This window comes from Lissotriton vulgaris, chromosome 3_1 (assembly GCF_964263255.1).
Source record: "Lissotriton vulgaris chromosome 3_1, aLisVul1.2, whole genome shotgun sequence".
NCBI lineage: Eukaryota > Metazoa > Chordata > Amphibia > Caudata > Salamandridae > Lissotriton > Lissotriton vulgaris.
In genome coordinates, this window is record NC_141689.1 from 1,069,201,000 (window position 1) to 1,069,221,246 (window position 20,247).

Genomic DNA, 20,247 nt, shown 5'->3' on the forward strand with positions numbered 1-20,247 from the left:
GGTTCCCAGGGCCTGTGTTCTTTCCCCAAAACTAACCCACACCAAATTGGAATCTCTGGCCACAGATCAGTCCCTGGGAAATAGTAACACAGGTACCCAGGGCACTGTGACCTGTGAAGACTTCTAAGGGCTGCAGCACTTATTATGCCACCCTTTGAGGCCCTGTACCTACACACACACACACACACACACACACACACACACACACACACACACACACACACACACACACACACACACACACACACACACACACACACACACACACACACACACACACACACACACACACACACACACACACACACACACACACACACACACACACACACACACACACACACACACACACACACACACACACACACACACACACACACACACACACACACACACACACACACACACACACACACACACACACACACACACACACACACACACACACACACACACACACACACACACACACACACACACACACACACACACACACACACACACACACACACACACACACACACACACACACACACACACACACACACACACACACACACACACACACACACACACACACACACACACACACACACACACACACACACACACACACACACACACACACACACACACACACACACACACACACACACACACACACACACACACACACACACACACACACACACACACACACACACACACACACACACACACACACACACACACACACACACACACACACACACACACACACACACACACACACACACACACACACACACACACACACACACACACACACACACACACACACACACACACACACACACACACACACACACACACACACACACACACACACACACACACACACACACACACACACACACACACACACACACACACACACACACACACACACACACACACACACACACACACACACACACACACACACACACACACACACACACACACACACACACACACACACACACACACACACACACACACACACACACACACACACACACACACACACACACACACACACACACACACACACACACACACACACACACACACACACACACACACACACACACACACACACACACACACACACACACACACACACACACACACACACACACACACACACACACACACACACACACACACACACACACACACACACACACACACCCCCTTTGCAGGCTGCGTGTTTTGGTGCAGAAAAAAGTGCAGAGTCGACATGGCATGGCATAGATCAGTCATCCCTCTAGTTGGGTGCCCTATACCAGTGGTGAGTGTACAGGTGCATGAGCCCTGTACCACTACAGTGTCTAAGTCGATTCTTAGACATTGTAAGTGCAGTGATGCCATTAAGAGTGTATGGTGCTGGGAGTTTGTCATTACGAACTCCACAGCACCATAATGTCTACACTGAAAACTGAGAAGTTTGATATCAAATTTCTCAGCACATTAAACCTACATTGATGCCAGTGTGGGATTTAATGAAAAATGCACTCAGAGGGTATCTTAGAGATGCCCCCTGAAAAAATGACCAGCCTCTGAAGCTATCCCTGACTGGAAAACACCAGCCTGCCACCATGAGACATGTTTCTGGACCCCTAGGTTGGGAACCATTACTCCCTGCACCCAGAAACAAAGCCTTTCCTTAGCGGAGGCCAGGAAGAACCATCTGTGGCAGGGGAGCTTCAAAGGCCTGGTAGCCTTTGTAATGCTACCGCCAGCCTCTCCTGCTATCAGGAGCAGGCCCCCTTCCGGTCGCCTCACCTTTTCAGCAGGAAGACAGGCAGGAAAAACTAGCTAGCTCAGAAGGTGTGCCCACCTCTGCCAACCCCACCCCTCACGTGGGGAAGGCGAGGTGAAGCCCACTCTTCAGTGCCCGCCATCTGCAGATGGCAGGCACTCCCCAATCAGTATTAGAGTTTGTGCTCACTTCCCCACGTGGGGTGTGCACACTAAGGGTGTAGTCACCATAAGGTCAGTAGCCCATTGGCTTCTGACCTCGCGACCCCTAAAACGCCCACTAAATACAGTATTTAGGGGCAGCCCTGAACCAAGAAGGCAGATCAGAAGAAACTACAAGAAAAGAAGAACGACCGAACACCTGTGCCAAAGCTAACAAGAGGAAGACACCCACTGACTTGACTCAAGCCTACCGGCCTGTCTCCACCTCAAACCTGCTTCTGCGAACTCCCAGTGTGTCCTGCAGCCAGAAACCTCGAAAACCCCGGAGGACCTACCTGCCTTCAACCACAAAGACTTTGTCTCCCCTGAAACACCGGATTTGTTCATCTCTAACCTCTGGTTCTGGCCGGACACCGCAAATCCGCACCTCCCTGCACCCGCCATCCACGGCCCGAGATCGAGTGGGCAAACATCACGAGGAGGTCTTCCTGGCGATCCTGACCCGAGATCCGGTGACCCCTGACCTGCCTCAAACCTCCAGCCAACGCCTGCAGCCTAAATCCGGAAGGACCCCCAACCGCGACCAGGAGCTGGTAAGAAGATCTGACCCTAAAAGGCACCCCCTGCACCCGACGCCCCAAGACATTGGGTGGACAACCGACGGTGCCTAACCAACCGCCAACATCCCCGACGGTGCCTAACCAACCGCCAACATCCCAACTTACCTCTCAAAGTGATTGTCGCACCCAGAAGACCTTCGTCCCTGAGCCCGTAGGGCCTTTGCAAATCAGAGGTTCCCTATTGCAAACAACAGGGTGCCCGACGTTGAAACAGCACCCTGCACCTGGCCGCCCTATTGCCTCTGAGGGTTCAATTTTAGTGCTACTTTGTTTCCCCATTTGCCCTGAGCTAAAGTCCAGGAGCTTTGCTCCCACAACGAAGAGGCCTGCTCGTCAGCAACCACCAACCGGAAGCCCCTATCCCCCATTAGATAACATTGGGCCTCAGCACTCTGCTCACGGCCGCCCTAGTGTCGCTGAGGGTGTAACAAGAGTTCATCCCTGACCCTGGGGGATCCCGAGTCTACCCCCAGAACCTCAACTCCCACTACCGAATACTTACCCTAAATATGATAACACTATTTTCCTCCATAGTATAACATTGGCTGTTTTTCTTGGAAAAAAATGTAAGCGTGGAATTTGAAAACCTAAAGAAATTCTTTCAAATTGTGCTAACTAACAAAAATGATTTTACTTACCTGTTTCCAGGAAATGTCCCAGTGCAGGGTCCAGGCATACTGCTCTGTGTAAGAAAAGTAATCTCAAAAGTAACTTAACGGTAATTTTACTAAAAATCCTATACAAATGGTATGTACCCCATTCTGAAAAGCATTGCATTATCAGTAGCACTACTGTAATCAAATCAAAGTACATTTACAATTGCAATCCAAACTGTGTTACAAACTGTATATTTACTTCAAAGTACTTATCAATTGCCTGTGCCAGGCTTGCTTGGTTCTAGGAAATAAAATAACTAAAAGAATATTCTTATACAAAAACAATTGGTCTGAAGTTCAGTCTTTGAGTGTGTGAATGTATTTGCTGACTGAGTGTGTACAACAAATGCTTAACACTGGCCTCTGATAAGGCCTTACTGCTGGACCACACTTCCACAAATAGAGAGTGAGGTGCTATCTAACTTTACCTCTGCCTACCTATGGGGTTCAACTGGACTTTGTACACACTATACCTCACTTTGGTATAGTATATACAGAGCCAGCTTCCTACAGACCTTCCTCAATTTCACAACAGTGTCCTATGCGTGTTTACATTTACATCTTGGGAAAATTAGTTTTGTAACTGTTGTAGTTACTTTTTAATTTTCCTTTCTTACAGTTTTGTCAGAAAATGTTGTGATTGTGCTTCTTGTATTTACTCTTCCAGGCACGGGAGACAGCATACAATTGCACCAACAAACATCAATTTTCGTGCCAACATTTGGGCATTGAAAGAAGAAGGCTGCACTCATGTTTTGGCAACTACAGCGTGTGGCTCTCTGAGAGAAGAGATTCAGCCTGGGGACATTGTCATGATCGACCAATTCATCGACAGGTAGGGTTGAAGTTGTATGTCTGTCTTTTCGATCCACCCACCCATTCAGCTTGTCCCATCTAGAGCTGAAGTGCTTCTTGTTATTCAGTTGTGATTTTGGTGCAGGAGCACTATACTTGCTTCATTATAAATAGGAAAACAAAAGTGGTTCAGGACATTAGAAACAGATGGGCATTACTTAACCATGCACCTCTTCTGGTGTAACCTTGCTTACATTGAAAATTTTAACAAGGTGCTAATTTAGTTATATTACCTTCAGTAATGGATGGGCTCCATTTGTCTTGCGCACAGATCTCTTCTGTGTATAAATATCAACAGAAAACAAACAGAAAATCTGTTTTGTGGTACAGGTCGCAACACATACATAACAAATGCTTTTTCTTAATAGTCTTATAAAACACTTTGTAAAAGAAAAAACTTGTCTACTTTGTTCATTAGTGGAAATGTCTCATTTAACAAAGACTTTTGCAGTGAGAAAACAGAACTAAAATAAACTATTTTCAGTCAAATATTCTTTTATGAAAAAAAGAATTGAATAGGTGATAATTCAGTGTAAATTTTAGATGTAAAATAGTTCCTCATGCAACGGAGTGCAAGGACTTCGCTGGACACCGAAAGATACACCAAACTGCCAACCCAACAACATGAGCGATTTTTCTTTCACTGTAGAAAGCTTTCTTAATGTTTTACTCCGTGTTCATAAAACAGGATTGATGTGTTGGCTTTGCAAATGCTGTTCTTTTCATTGTATAGCGCCTCCTGATGCTATCTGTCACCTTCATGGTGCTAATAGAATACTGCTAAAGATAATTTCTGGGAACAAGGAATGAAAAGATACACACCTGTAGTAAAAATTAATAGAAACATTCTAAGTTGCCGCGCGGAAAGGGGGGAAGCATGCAACATTATAGAACTTGGAGCGGAAGATAAAACAGCACAGGTGAATAGAAGAACCTTGCTATATCGGTATGCCCTCCATCACTTTTACTGAATCCAAGTCCCACTGCCCTCATAGTGATGATATTTGTGGGGAAATTAACATTTCACCGTGGAGATCCACTTGATCTGGTAGAAAGTGTTGCCCATCAGAATGACTTTTCCCTTCAGTGAGTTTAATAAGGAGAAACTTAAACAGGGGGATTTTTCCATGGCAAACATTTCCACCTGATGCAGATTTCAGATTTCGTTATGCATTCCCATACGTCTGTGACTTTTGATTGGATGAACAAATGCAAAGAATTAAAAGGAAATCATACACCTAAAGGCATGTTTTTAATCAGGTTTACTGATTTCCCAACATAGCTCCATGTTTTCTATAATTTTTTTCACTTCTTCGGTTCACAGGAGTATGCGTCTGTGCAGCCCTTTTAAATTGATCTGTTTTTGTGTTTGCTATTGGAAAGCCATGCAGTGCAGGCACCAACCTATCCATGGCAAAATATTTTGAACTTTTCATGTGACTTTCGTCCAGAATTCACTTCCTTTTGTTTACCTTTTCCCTCTGGTACGGATCCACTGGCAAGGTCTTGAATATTGTACATGTAATATTACCTTTGGGTATGTGAACATCTCCATCATGTTAACTCTTGAGTGCAGGTAAAATCATCACTTTGCAAAACATCATCCAGACTGCATATAGTGATGTCTTATTAGCTTAGTAAAAACAGCGTTGGCAAAACCTATAGATCTCGAGTCTTACCTGCAGAGCTATTGCTTTTGCCAATGCTTTTTGCCATTTGAAAGCATGGACATGCATCAAAACAAAAATGAACACATGGCTGGCAATCTTTGCAGTAGTTGTTCTATTAAAGAATTTAAAAAGAAAGATTATAGAAATGTAAAAATAAATGTAAAAAGAGTGCGAGAGAAGCACAGACCAGGAATTGAGCAGCCCTGCAGCAATTTGGAGCTGCTAGGCCCTTGTAAAAAAAAACACTTCAAAAAACAAAACAAGAAATAAGTCTTGAGCAGCAGGACGTGAAGCATGAAGCAGCTGGGAATGAAAGGAGTGCATCTAGTAGGCTGGCATTTCATCTGCTGGGCTGTTGTAATATATATATATATTGTGTGCATTCAGTAAGACACATTTAATCACTCAGAAATACAGTCAGTCGCGCACCTACAAAATCCTTCATCCGGACACTTATACATCCACTCATTCTTCAATATGTAAAACATATTTAAACTTTACAGAAAAACAGTCACTGGATGATGTCATCAGTGATGTCATCAGTGATGTCACTGACCATGTCATGAATGATGTAATATGTGACATCATCAGCTGTGGATTGCGGGTGCGCCAAATATAGTTAGTACAACTAACTATACAGGAGCAGTTTCAATGTTTTTTTATATGTTAATTCCTAACTATATAAGGCCTGAAACCTATGGTTTTTTCAGTGAATATATATATATATATATATATATATATATATATATATATATATATATATATATATATGCACTGACGAAGGCGGCAACGCTGAAACGCGTTTGTTGACTGAGTGTGCGCGCGAAAATAAACCAAGCGCAGAGACAAAGAATATTGGCTGGAGTGTCCTTACTTGTGGAACAGCTCGGGAATTCGAGCTGCGTGTTTGGAGATATATATATATATATATATATATATATATATATATATATATATATATATATATATATATATATATATATATATATATGAAAAAAGATCTCCTCTCAAAGAAAGGAGCGGGAGCCTCAGAGGGGATTCACAGGGCAACACCTTTATTTCAAGTAAAAATGGCGAATGCATTTCGGCCGGATCGGCCTTCATCAGCGCCTGCAGTGTCAGTGAAAGGAAGTCCCAGAAGTCCATCAGTTCAAATACATCCCACCGCACACCGATAGGTGCAAATGATCAGCTCCGCCCCTCAAGTGGAATTCACAGCCGGTCCGGGAAATCCACGGACTACAGGACCCAGGATGCAGTAGTTGTTCCCAGGTAAGTGTGGCTGAGGGGCGTTGGTACAAATGTCCCGAATAGCGAGGGTTGGGATCAACTCAGGACAAGACACGCACGAGAAGTATATATATATATATATATATCTATCATGCTCCAGGTACCCACAGGCAAGGTCGCACACAGCAGCATGTGGCCAAAGATATTTTATTCGGGTAAAAGATAACGCCATAGTCCAGCTTCTTTACAGTTCACATGTCGGAAGTAGTAGCCTGACGCGTTTCTGAGCTTTCGCTCTCTTCAGAGGCACGACAAGGAGTTTGTGCCGCTTAAGACACGCCCCAGCAGTCAATTGGTTAACGCCCTCCAATGGGCTTCTCAGGTACACGCAATGAATGCTGGGTCTTGTAGTTCAATGTCTCAAGTACAGGATAATGCACATTAATTCAACTGTTGCATTTGAAGCCCTTCGATGGGCCTCGGACTATGTGTTATCCATAAATCCCTCACACGCTGTTCCACAATGCGAGCTCGGCAGGATTCCGAGCCCCGTGGCCCCCTATGTTCGCGGGGTAGTGCGGTCCTTCGCGGCTAGGCTGCCGCGTGTTACATCATGCTCCAGGTACCCACAGGCAAGGTCGCACACAGCAGCATGTGGCCAAAGATATTTTATTCGGGTAAAAGATAACGCCATAGTCCAGCTTCTTTACAGTTCACATGTCGGAAGTAGTAGCCTGACGCGTTTCTGAGCTTTCGCTCTCTTCAGAGGCACGACAAGGAGTTTGTGCCGCTTAAGACACGCCCCAGCAGTCAATTGGTTAACGCCCTCCAATGTGCTTCTCAGGTACACGCAATGAATGCTGGGTCTTGTAGTTCAATGTCTCAAGTACAGGATAATGCACATTAATTCAACTGTTGCATTTGAAGCCCTTTGATGGGCCTTGGACTATGTGTTATCCATAAATCCCTCACACGCTGTTCCACAATGCGAGCTCGGCAGGATTCCGTCCCCGTGGCCCCCTATGTTCGCGGGGTAGTGCGGTCCTTCGCGGCTGGGCTGCCGCGTGTTACATCATGCTCCAGGTACCCACAGGCAAGGTCGCACACAGCAGCATGTGGCCAAAGATATTTTATTCGGGTAAAAGATAACGCCATAGTCCAGCTTCTTTACAGTTCACATGTCGGAAGTAGTAGCCTGACGCGTTTCTGAGCTTTCGCTCTCTTCAGAGGCACGACAAGGAGTTTGTGCCGCTTAAGACACGCCCCAGCAGTCAATTGGTTAATGCCCTCCAATGGGCTTCTCAGGTACACGCAATGAATGCTGGGTCTTGCAGTTCAATGTCTCAAGTACAGGATAATGCACATTAATTCAACTGTTGCATTTGAAGCCCTTCGATGGGCCTCGGACTATGTGTTATCCATAAATCCCTCACACGCTGTTCCACAATGCGAGCTCGGCAGGATTCCGAGCCCCGTGGCCCCCTATGTTCGCGGGGTAGTGCGGTCCTTCGCGGCTAGGCTGCCGCGTGTTACATCATGCTCCAGGTACCCACAGGCAAGGTCGCACACAGCAGCATGTGGCCAAAGATATTTTATTCGGGTAAAAGATAACGCCATAGTCCAGCTTCTTTACAGTTCACATGTCGGAAGTAGTAGCCTGACGCGTTTCTGAGCTTTCGCTCTCTTCAGAGGCACGACAAGGAGTTTGTGCCGCTTAAGACACGCCCCAGCAGTCAATTGGTTAATGCCCTCCAATGGGCTTCTCAGGTACACGCAATGAATGCTGGGTCTTGCAGTTCAATGTCTCAAGTACAGGATAATGCACATTAATTCAACTGTTGCATTTGAAGCCCTTCGATGGGCCTCGGACTATGTGTTATCCATAAATCCCTCACACGCTGTTCCACAATGCGAGCTCGGCAGGATTCCGAGCCCCGTGGCCCCCTAAGTTCGCGGGGTAGTGCGGTCCTTCGCGGCTGGGCTGCCGCGTGTTACATCATGCTCCAGGTACCCACAGGCAAGGTCGCACACAGCAGCATGTGGCCAAAGATATTTTATTCGGGTAAAAGATAACGCCATAGTCCAGCTTCTTTACAGTTCACATGTCGGAAGTAGTAGCCTGACGCGTTTCTGAGCTTTCGCTCTCTTCAGAGGCACGACAAGGAGTTTGTGCCGCTTAAGACACGCCCCAGCAGTCAATTGGTTAACGCCCTCCAATGGGCTTCTCAGGTACACGCAATGAATGCTGGGTCTTGTAGTTCAATGTCTCAAGTACAGGATAATGCACATGGACGTTTGCTCGTTGTATACTAGCATCGTACATACAGATGGACTAAACGCTCTTGACTATTATTTGCAGAGATCTCTACCCAACATGCCTGAGCATAGGATGATGTTGTTAGAAATGGTTAGAATGTGTTTGAATAACAACGTCTTCATGTTTAATAATCTTATGTACAGGCAGTTGCGGGGTGTGGCCATGGGGGCCAGCTTCTCCCCCAGCTACGCATGTCTCCACATGGGCTGGTGGGAGGAGATGGTCCTCATGGTCTCACACTCAACAACTATGCGGGCCCAGGTAGTTACCTGGCTACGCTTTATTGATGATCTCTTTGTGATCTGGAAAGGGGATATGTCATCAGCAGAAAACTTTCTCTGACCTCAACGACAACAGTCTAAACCTCCAGTTCACAGCTACATTGAGCAAATCGTCCATTACATTTCTTGATACTGAGGTGTTTATAGAACAGGACAAGATAGAGACAAGATTACACCGCAAGACAACAGCCGGTAACTCTACTCTTCACGCTACCAGTTCCCATATTAAGCACCTCATAAACAGCATTCCATATGGCGAGATGCTACGCCTTAAAAGGATACACAGCAGGCAAACAGATCTAGATGTGGCACAGAGGGATAGCAAAATAAGATTCTTAGCTAGGGGGTATTCCCCCAAAATCATAGATGCAGCAATCTTGAAAGCTAATCAAAAAGACAGATCTCTTCTATTGGTTGGTAACTCATCTCTAACAACAGCTTCTGAGGATACCGCCATTACAAATTGTGAATTCAGATTTATTGTACAGTACAATACCCAACACAAGGAGATAGCTAAAATCATCAGCAAGAATTGGCCATTAGTCTTGAGTGACCCAGTGATAGGGAGGGATCTCCCTAAGAGGCCCAGCATAACGTATAGTAGAGGGCAGTCGATGAGGGATGAACTGGTCAAAACCAGCCCTGAGGTACTGGAAGCATCAACCTGGTACTTAACCCATGCAGGCTTTTACAATTGTAAAGTCTGCAAAGCATGCCAACAAGCTATCAACAAAAAGAGCTACCATTCCCCCTTTGATAGCAGGGAACACAAAATTACCAAATTATTAACATGTAAGACGGAATTTGCCGTCTACGTGTTAATATGTCCCTGTAATCTGCTGTACGTTGGGAGCACTAAGCTCCCAGTACACAAAAGAATTCTGCAGCACCTTCGGGCAATTGGGAATCAGGATAATACTTATCCCGTAGCGAGGCATTTTAAGTTAAAACACAACTCCAGAAGCAGTGACCTCAGATACTATGTGATTGATTGTGTACAGGCCAGTAGGAGAGGAGGCAACAGAGAAGATAAACTACGCCGCCTCGAGACGCAATATATCATTGAGCTTAATACTAAGCATCCTACAGGTCTAAATATCACAGAGGACTTATACACCTGCCTATGATAAAATGTACACACAATATGAATATCCCTCAATATACAATCCATTTAAGTGCTATATGGGCCTCCTCAACATAGAGAAATATTTTAGACTATTTATGTCCTTTTGTACTTTTTTATCATACATATCAATTAATTTGTTATTTTAACAAATCTATTTATATGAAGATTTTAGACATATGACTCATATTCATTTATTTTAGCCTCTTTCAAAAACAACCATTTTAAGGTTTTTTATAGGTTTATGTAGGAATTATGAATGGTTTTATGTCTCTTAAATCACTGGGCTACCTTTGATATATTGTACAAATGGTTTTACATGAATGGTATTATATTTTATCTAGCACTGTACATACTGTTAATGTTATTATTGGTAGGACGACGAGCACTTGGGCAATATCATGTATTTTACAGAGATTATTTTTGTATACCTATGGTGCAATATCGTTGCTACTAGTGGAGAATGTGTCCTCAGATATTTGGAAGCTGTCCAGTTACTTTGCATTAGCACTTTATAGCACTCTCCATGACTTTAAAGTCTGCATATATTACTTGGCAATGTATGAACATGTGGGGCTCCACATGGGTACTTGCTACAATAGTATGGTTCCTATGATAAAAGTATTATACTGATAGTATTACAAGAACTTGAACATCATAGAATACCGCACTCTAACCGACAATGAATTTTAAATTGCTTTTCTGTCTTAATCCACAAACACTTTTTTGGTTTAAACTCACTGTCAATTTACCATCACCAAACATTTATTTTGCACGTTTCTTTATGTCTACAGTTGGTCATTTAAAATATTAAATGCTGAAATATATTCCACCTTTTATAAATGCATTAGCAGATATTAAAGTAAAATGTGAGTAGTCCTTAGGGGGCTAACTCTTCTATTTCCATCGCAATTGTAGTCTGACCTACATTGGTAGAATGTATTTAAACGTGTGTCAGGTGATTACCTGTGTCATGTGATCAAGCGCTCTGTGAAGCGCGAAACGCGTCGTGATGACTAAGGGAATACCACGTGCTGAATAAATCATCTTTGCACCGAATTTTGGGTTCGAGTCCGTTTTTGGGAGCTGACTGAGAGCTCTGCGCTACACCGGATTATTCCTGGAATATATATATATATATATATATATATATATATATATATAAGAAATCAATAAATCAGATGGAGATGGAAGGGGACCAGGTCTGGTATCATCAGGAAGTGCGAGAGGTGTGAATAAAAGGAATAAGGGAGGGGGTGTGGTGTGGGGGGAAGAAGAGAAAAGTAAATATATGCACCTCCATGGATATTTGCAAATAAACTTTAAAAAAATGTGCACTGCAGAAATGGAATGAAGATACAACTCATACAATCAGAGTATTGTGGGAGCGAAATGATCCTTGGTGATAGGATCACAAGAAAAGGGAAGAAAGCCACCAAATCAAGGATAGTCAACCTTAATAGACAAAAAGGGCATATAGTCATAAGCAAGGGGTTGACCTAAGCCCCTCTAAGTATATGTTATTTATTAGAAACAATAGGTCTAAAACAATAGCCAAGATCTAAAGAGAGCTAATTGACACCAGACACAAACTGGCCCAGACTCAGAGGATAGAGCAAGTAATCTAAACAAAGAAATAATAGGGTAGATGTGTGATGAAGGGCATTGAATAAAGAAAGTGTTACATGGAAAGGTGGCGGGTTGCCTTCGGGGGAAGATGGGCAGAGGCTGATGATGAACCCTGGTTTAGTAGTAAGTTGGGAGTGAGTGAAAAAAAAAACCAGCACTCTGACATTAACTCCAAAAATCTTGGGGCCGAGACAAAGCATTGTATTTTATAATATCAATATTTCACATCGCTGTTTGTAAATAGGACACATTTGGCCTTGTTCACAAAGGTAACTTACACTTTGAATAGTTTACACTTTTGAGTACGTTTTTTACGTTTTGGCTTTTTCAAAATCTGAGTCCAAATTTACTCCAGAGGTGTATCTAACGTCTCCACCAATTTGACGGGGTTAGGAGCTATACACTTTTGAGTAATTTACACTTTTGAATGAGATTACTACTGTTTGGCTATCCACAAAATATGCATGTAAATTTACGCCAAAGGTAACTCACATGTCTCTATCAAATTGAAGGGTCTAGGACTACACAGTTTTGAGTAACTTACATTTTTAAGTAAGTTTATTACCATGTGGCAGCTCACAAAATCTGAGTGCAAGATTTATTTTATTTTATTCTATACAACTTGTTGAGCGCACGATTACCCAAGGGTGTCTTGGCGCTGGACAGAAGATCTGGAAAGTTCAGGTCTGAGAACCTTAGGTGAGTCTAGTTATAATAGCCAAGTCTTTAGCTGTTTCCTGAATGATGTTAGTGTAGGAATGCTCTTAAGATGACAAGGCTAGGTGTTCCATAATTTAGCCGTGGCCACTGCGAAGGATCTATCTCCCCATGTAGCCTTCTTAGTTTTAACTACCTTCAGAAGGTTGGCACCAGCGGATCTAAGAGTGCGTGATGGTCGGTAAGGGCAGAGGGCATCCTTTAGAAAGGATGGACCTTTTTCATGAATGCTTTTAAAGGCTATACACAGGGCTTTGAATTTAATTTGTTGTCTGACTGGTAGCCAGTGAAGTTTACGAATAATGTTGGAAATAGGTTTGAATTTAGGAGTGCCTGTGATAAGTCTGGCAGCCGCATTCTGAACCAGCTGGAGCTTTTTCACTACTTGTTCTTGAGCATTGAGCATGAAGGCATTGCAGTAGTCAACTCGGGACATTAGTAATGTTAAGATCAAGGTGTTTATGGTGTTCGAGGGAAGATAAGGTTGAAGTTTTCTGATCATTCTCAATGTAAAAAATGAAGTAGAAACTATCGAACTGGCTTGGTGAGTGTATGAGAGTTTATTATCAAAGATCACGCCTAGGTTTCTGACCTTGGTGACCGGATTGGGTGGCGGGCCGAGGTCTTGAGGCCACCAGGTGGGAGACCATGCTTGAGTGAGTTTCCCAAACACCATGACTTCGGTTTTACCCGAATTAAGCTTCAGACAGTTTGAGTTCATCCAACTGCCTATGGCAAGCATTCCCTTTTGGAAGTTAGTAGCGACTTCCATTCCGTTGTTATTAATAGCCAGGACAAGCTGCGTATCGTCTGCATAAGATGTTACTGCTAGACGATGAGCTTTGATGATCCTCGCTAAGTCCGCCACATAGATGTTGAAAAGTGTTGGACTCAGCGAGGATCCCCGAGGGGCTCCACAAGGAAGTGAAAAGGAGTCGGAGGAGAAAGCGCCCATGGAAACCGATTACTCTCGGTCTGTCAGGAAAGATGCGAGGAGTGAAACGGCATTTGGGGAGATTCCGGCTTTTTCGACACGGTCGATAAGAATAGAATGATCGACCGTGTCGAAAGCTGCGGAAAGGTCAAACAGTATAAGCTCTGCGGCGCCTCCTTTATCGAGGATCATTCTTATCTCATCCGAAGCTTTTATTAATGCCGTCTCCGTACCGTGTCCCCTCCTAAATCCAAACTGTGAGGCATCTAGACAGTTGTTGTTGTCTATATGTTCCGATAGCTGACTATTCATAATTTTTTCAATGATCTTAGATAGGTAGGGAATACAGGCTATGGGTCTATAACTGGTGACTTTGGAGGGATCTAAGGTGGTTTTTTTGAGCAGTGGCTTAATTACTGTCTTTTTCCATATGGTGGGGTAGGTGCATGATGTAATCATGGCATTAAAAATATCTGCAAGAATGATCGAAATAGTGTCGGGGACCAGCTTAAGAACTGAAGGTGGACAGGGATCATTGGGTGAACCAGAATTAGTTGTCAGCATAAGTTTGTGGACTAGCTCAGGCGAGGTGTAACCGAAAGAAAAACTGGGTACATTTGGGGGTGTAGGTTCGGATAAAATGTGAAACTGATGTGTGTCATTAGTAAGTTTATTAAAATTGGAGTAAATATCACAGACCTTTTCTTGGAAATATGTAGAAAGAGCATTGCACATAGATTGAGACGCTTCTGTGGTAGAGGGTTTGTTGTGGCCAGAGAGGTGGGAAACGACCTGAAAGAGTTGTTTAATTGAGTCTTGGGATGATTCAATTTGATTGTTAAAGAAAATACTCTTCTGAGTAATAATCATTTGTTTGTAGTTCTTTAACTTCTCTTTGTAGCAGCTTCTTTCATGAGGGTCATAATTATTACGCCACTTGCGTTCTTGTCGTCTGCAGCTTTGTTTTTCAATTCTAAGAGACTCAGTAAACCATGGGGCAGAGTTTGAAGGTCTATTGGCAGAACGTTTTTTTATGGGAACAGAAGTGTCAATTGCAATCTCGATGCATGTGGTATAGCGGATGGCTGCAATTTCCGTATCAGAGGTGTCAAACTCTTTCAAGGGGTCTAGTTTATTTCTAAATTCGGGAATATTAATGTTTTTCCATGATTTAAAAGTATTGGGATTACAGGGTTTCGTGGGGGATGAAGTAAGAGGAAAAATATTGAAGCAGACAGCGGAATGATCTGTCCGTGTAAGTGGCATAGTATTCTCTATGATCAAGGAGTTAAGATTGGAAAATATTCCATCTAACGTATGTCCTGCTAAGTGCGTGGGGGAGTGGACAAATTGGGTAAGACCTGCTGCGTTCATTTCGGTGAGGAGGGCGTAATTGCCGGGGTCCTCATTTATCTCTAGGTGAAAATTAAAATCACCTAAGATGGTAAAATTGTTTTCCCCAGGGACTGGCTCTAAAAGGTGACTCAGGGAGGACAGAAAGGTAGAGCGGGGACCTGGGGGGCGATAGAGCAGAATGCCTCTAAAGGAACTGGAGCAGGGTGTAACAAAAGTGAAATTCAAGGCTTCGCAGGTATTGATTTTTAAAGGTTCTGTACTTAGAAGGAAGGTGTCGCGATATATTATCGATATACCCCCCCCCTTTTTTCTGAGATCTGTCAAGTCTAATGTTAGAAAATCCCTCCGGAGTAGCTGAGGTGAAATCAGGGTCTGACGCCTGGTCCCCCCAGGTTTCGGTAAGTAGCAGGATGTCCAGGTTCCAGCTTTCAATAAAATAGGCAATTTCGTACCTGTGTTTCGAAAGTGATCTAACATTTAAAAGGGCTAGTTTGATGGCATTGAGAGATTTGTTGTGGGGTGGAGTAGCTGAGGCAGTTAAGTGGGGGTGATCCATAATGTGAAGTGAACAATATAGACAGGTAAACGGAGCATAATTGAGAGCCTGGAGATTTGTAGGGGCGCAGTGAGTGCTAATGTTATTAAAGGATTTCAGATAGGCAGCATCGTAGTGGATAACTGGGGTAAAAGGGCGGAGTGTATGTGGGCCAGGGGGGATGGCCCTAGGCTCGGGACATGCTCAGACGGGCTTGCCTTTGGCAAGCCTTCAGCGCGCCGCCGGCGCACCTGCTGCGCCCGTCCGCTGCGCTTCCGGGGAAGGGTTAACATTTTATAGTGGTGAGGGTGGGAGGGCCGAGCAATTGCTCTGCTCGCCCTCTGACTCACCCAAGATGGCGGTGATGTTTAGCTAATGCAGCGCCTAATCGGCCTCTGTGGCCCCAGCTTGAATACGGTGAGCGCAAGCGTGAGGGAAAGGTAGGAAATGCTCAGGGAATAGTTTGATAAAATAACAACACACAAAGTACAATTTTAAAAATCGCTAGTCAATGTTCCCGGCTCACGCCTCAGGAACCTTACAATCAGTCTGTCGGGTATACTTTTGCTTTAAATTTACACTTGGTTTGTCTGAATAGCCAAAAAGAAGTAAAGTTACTCAAAAGCTAAGTCACTAACAGTTTTATGGCATGGTTGTAGGGCAAGCTAGTAGTACATGGGAGAAGGAGAAGACAAGCAGAAGGGATCATGGTAGCTCAGTAAATCTTTCTGTTGAACTTCTAGCTAAAGTTGTAAAATAAATATGATCTTTGCCCCACTTTCTTCAATATGCAGCAGCTTGGGCTGATGTCAGAAGGCAGTACGTTTTTATTAGCTCCTCCTGAAATAGCATCTTAAAGTCGAGTAACTCCCACTTCAGGTCACCTTTTCTTTTGTTCACACAGTCCATTTAACTTGTGGTAACCTTTCACATGTCAGTTCTGCCATCAGGCCACTACCTCTGTTTGCTGCCGTCCTGCCAATCCATGTCAAAAACCCTTTGGCAAGTAAGTCCTCCCAGCTTGTGCCATCACCCCTGACCCTTTCACTGTTCTTATCATAGCTGTCAAAAGCTAGGTACATGTTGCAGTACCCTCCCACGTTTTGCCTGGTATTTGATGCATCTTTGACTGAAGTGTGTGTGGGTTCCTGCTAACCGGGCCCCAATACCATTGTTCTTCCCCAAAATGTACAATTGTTTACCCAATTAGCAAAACATTTAGCACCCTCTGTAAGTCCCTAGTTAATGGTACCCCTGGTACCCAGGGCCTGAGGTGCTGAAGACGGCCCCTAAGGTCAGCAGCACAAATTGTGCAACCCTAAGAGACCCCACCCAAAGACATGCAAGACTGCCATTGCAGGCTGCATGTCTTGGTGCAGACAAAAGTGAAAACACAACGTCACACATGTGTGCCATGCCCCCTACCACTTCATGTAATGTTTGTAAGTCACCCCTCTAGTAGGGTGCTCAATAATACATCTGAGGGCATACCTACATGAGCAGATATGCCCCTGTGCTGGTCAGTTTTATTTCTGCCAATGTGACCAGGAAAGCAATCTTAAGACATTTGCTTGACACTGGTGAAAACGAGTTCCCCAGCTACTTGATTGCTTCACTAAAAATAAGGATGTTTTGTATGAAACATCTCGTATTGGTAAACCCACAATGATGCAAGTGTCGGATTTACCAATACATTCACTGAGGGCACCGTAGAGATGCCCCCTGAAAACCTGCCGGCCTCTCGTGTGCTTGCTGACTGGTTTCTGCCAGACACTGTTCCGACCTCCTAGGGTGAGAGTATGTGATCTCAGAAGATCCAGAACAAAGGCTTGTCCAGAAAGAGGGAGTAACACCCACCTCCCACAGGATGACCGGCTGATTAGCCTCCTTGAATTGAGGGGCTTCAAAGAAGCTGCCGCATTTGGAATGTCAATCTGGCTCTCCTCACACAAGAGGAAGCCACCCCCCAGTCCAGAACCCCCTTGGCCCCTGGACTCGGGAGAAATTAGCTAGTCAGGTAGGCATTCCACCTCCAGGCTAATGCAATTCTTGAGTTGCTGCAGTCATGAAATGCACAGCAGCAACAAGGCCGTCCCCAGTTTTCAAAATGCCAACTGCTCTTTATGGGATAAAGGGGTCCCCATTGCCTTCTTTTAGGGGCCCCCTTGTGACCCAAGTGTAGGATCTTCCCCAGCCTGTTCACCCGCCTTTGCCTAAGCCACACATGGAGCTTGGTATAACACGTCTTTATTCGTCTGGGTGTAACTGCGAACCCAACATTCTAAACCTGCATTCACATGCTCTACAGTGAGTTTCTGTAAGGGATATTACAGACTGATACATTTCTCCCTGTATGATTATTGTCTCAAAGTCTTCAACTGTATGAACCTACTTCTTCTTCTTTTTCTTTAACACCCACATACACAGATATGGAGCTTAGCTCCAAACTATTTGTTTTTTTCTTTCACCAAAAAGGCAAAGCTATGCACACAGTTCCATGCCAAACACTACCCATGCACTGCACATTTCCGATCCACACCACATCATTCGACACCAAACCACATAATTCAACTCAACAACACTATTACACAACCCACCACATACATCCAATCCACACCACAGAATTCCACATCATGCCACAAAATTCAGCAGCACACCACATAATTAAACTCCACTACATACCACTCCACAACACAAAACACCACTCCACATAATTACACTCCATAACGCACAATCCCACTTTACATAATTCCATTACACTGAATACCACATAATTACTATTCACATAATTCCTCTGCACACCATGCCACATAATTCCACTACACAGGACACAATTCCATTCAGCACAATTCCACAACTAACAATTCCAATCCAAACCACACAATTCCACTACATACCACATACCCAAGACATTGTCATTTACTACGCCAATAGCTCTGATACAAGCAAATGCGAGACCTATTGCATTTCCAATGCTTGTTATTACTTCAATCTCTCTCCAGCTCTCTCACTCCTTCCCCTTTCATTGTATGCTGCTTCTTTCTGAAGTTTCGTTTACTTGCTCATTGGGACCTTGACTTGATCACAGTGGGGTAGCGCCAACTTGATATTTCATTGTTGAAATGCTTTGTGCGAAAAAGTCATCTTTCAAACCGCCTTTCGGGCATTTCTTGGAAATTTCTTGAGTGGATCACCTTGCTTTCGCATTATAATTTGCAATTTTTTAGTTGCTCTTGGTTGTGTATTTATTTCCGCTAAGTAAGTTGCTCCTTTCCTCACGATAGGCTGTAGGGGCAGCAGAAGTGGAGCTGTCTTGGAGCTCCTCCGAAGAGCAGCTGTCTTTGAGCCTGGTCAGCTGTCCCTCGATCCCCCTCAGTGTAATCCCAAAACTTTTTAGTCGAAAATCCCTCTTTGTCGCGAAAAGTAGCAAGATCCACCTTTTTCATGGTTTGGGAGACTGGAAGTTTTGGCGCTTTTACGAGTTTTGTTCTTGTTCACTGCAATTACAAATAGTGACTGCTAGATGGCAGTGTTGACATGCCGGATGCATTACAATTGTTTATAAAATACTTAGAAATGGTACAGTGCACGCTTGAGAGGAAAAAAACTAGGCTATTCGGGTAATTCGGCTTTGTATGGCCAGTCATACCAGGCACATCTCTAAGAACCCCGAACCGCCCAATGTCATTAAAAATGCTCGCACCTTGTTTGTTTTTTGTTTTCTTTCCAAGAGACTGCGTTCCGGCTGTCTGCCTAATAACTCCAATCAGGCAAGAAACCGCAATGAATTAGGCTACTGCACGTTTCTCGGTATAGATCTGGCGCTGCTTTGCATGAAATGGAGCGATCTGGACAGCTCCTTATCTATGGGGCGGCTGCTTTCTTGCAAAGTGATGGCACACACAATGAGGGCTGCTTAGAGCCACGCGTATGTAGGTGTTTTGGTATGGCTTATGTACTGGAAGGATAGCCGTCCAGTACAAAATACTGTGCCTAAATATACTTTTTACTTACATATAAACGTTCCCCACTTTGTTTGTGTTCTGTACGGTGCAGTACACTTGAAAAGTTAGAAAGCGTTTGAGAAATAAAAACATTTCTTCCACTTTGCACCTGCCTCGGCCTGGTGTAATTTTGTGGTGCAAAATGGTGTCTACCTTTGCCTAAGGAATGTTCTATTGATTTACTTTTTTGTAATTTTTATTCCAGGCATGTGAACTGTGTGTGTAAATGGGTGGCTAGACATGTTGATTTATGCATTCTGATGGGATTTAAATATCTTTAAGGCCAAAAGTTTGAATTGTAGCCTTTCATCCTCCTGAAATTAATGAAATGAGTGTCACCGAGTTAGCGAATGGATCACTTGCTATTTACAGTATT

The 20,247-nt window shown here is 43.9% G+C and overlaps 1 protein-coding gene across 1 annotated transcript in view; it reads left to right on the forward strand.

Moving 5' to 3' along the window:
• MTAP (methylthioadenosine phosphorylase) overlaps window positions 1-20,247 on the forward strand; it is a 384,186-nt gene that overhangs the window by 152,125 nt on the left and 211,814 nt on the right. The window contains exon 4 of the mRNA XM_086961491.1: window positions 3,888-4,055. Coding sequence (XP_086817617.1) covers window positions 3,888-4,055 — 168 coding nt within the window. The remainder of the gene's footprint in view (window positions 1-3,887; window positions 4,056-20,247) is intronic.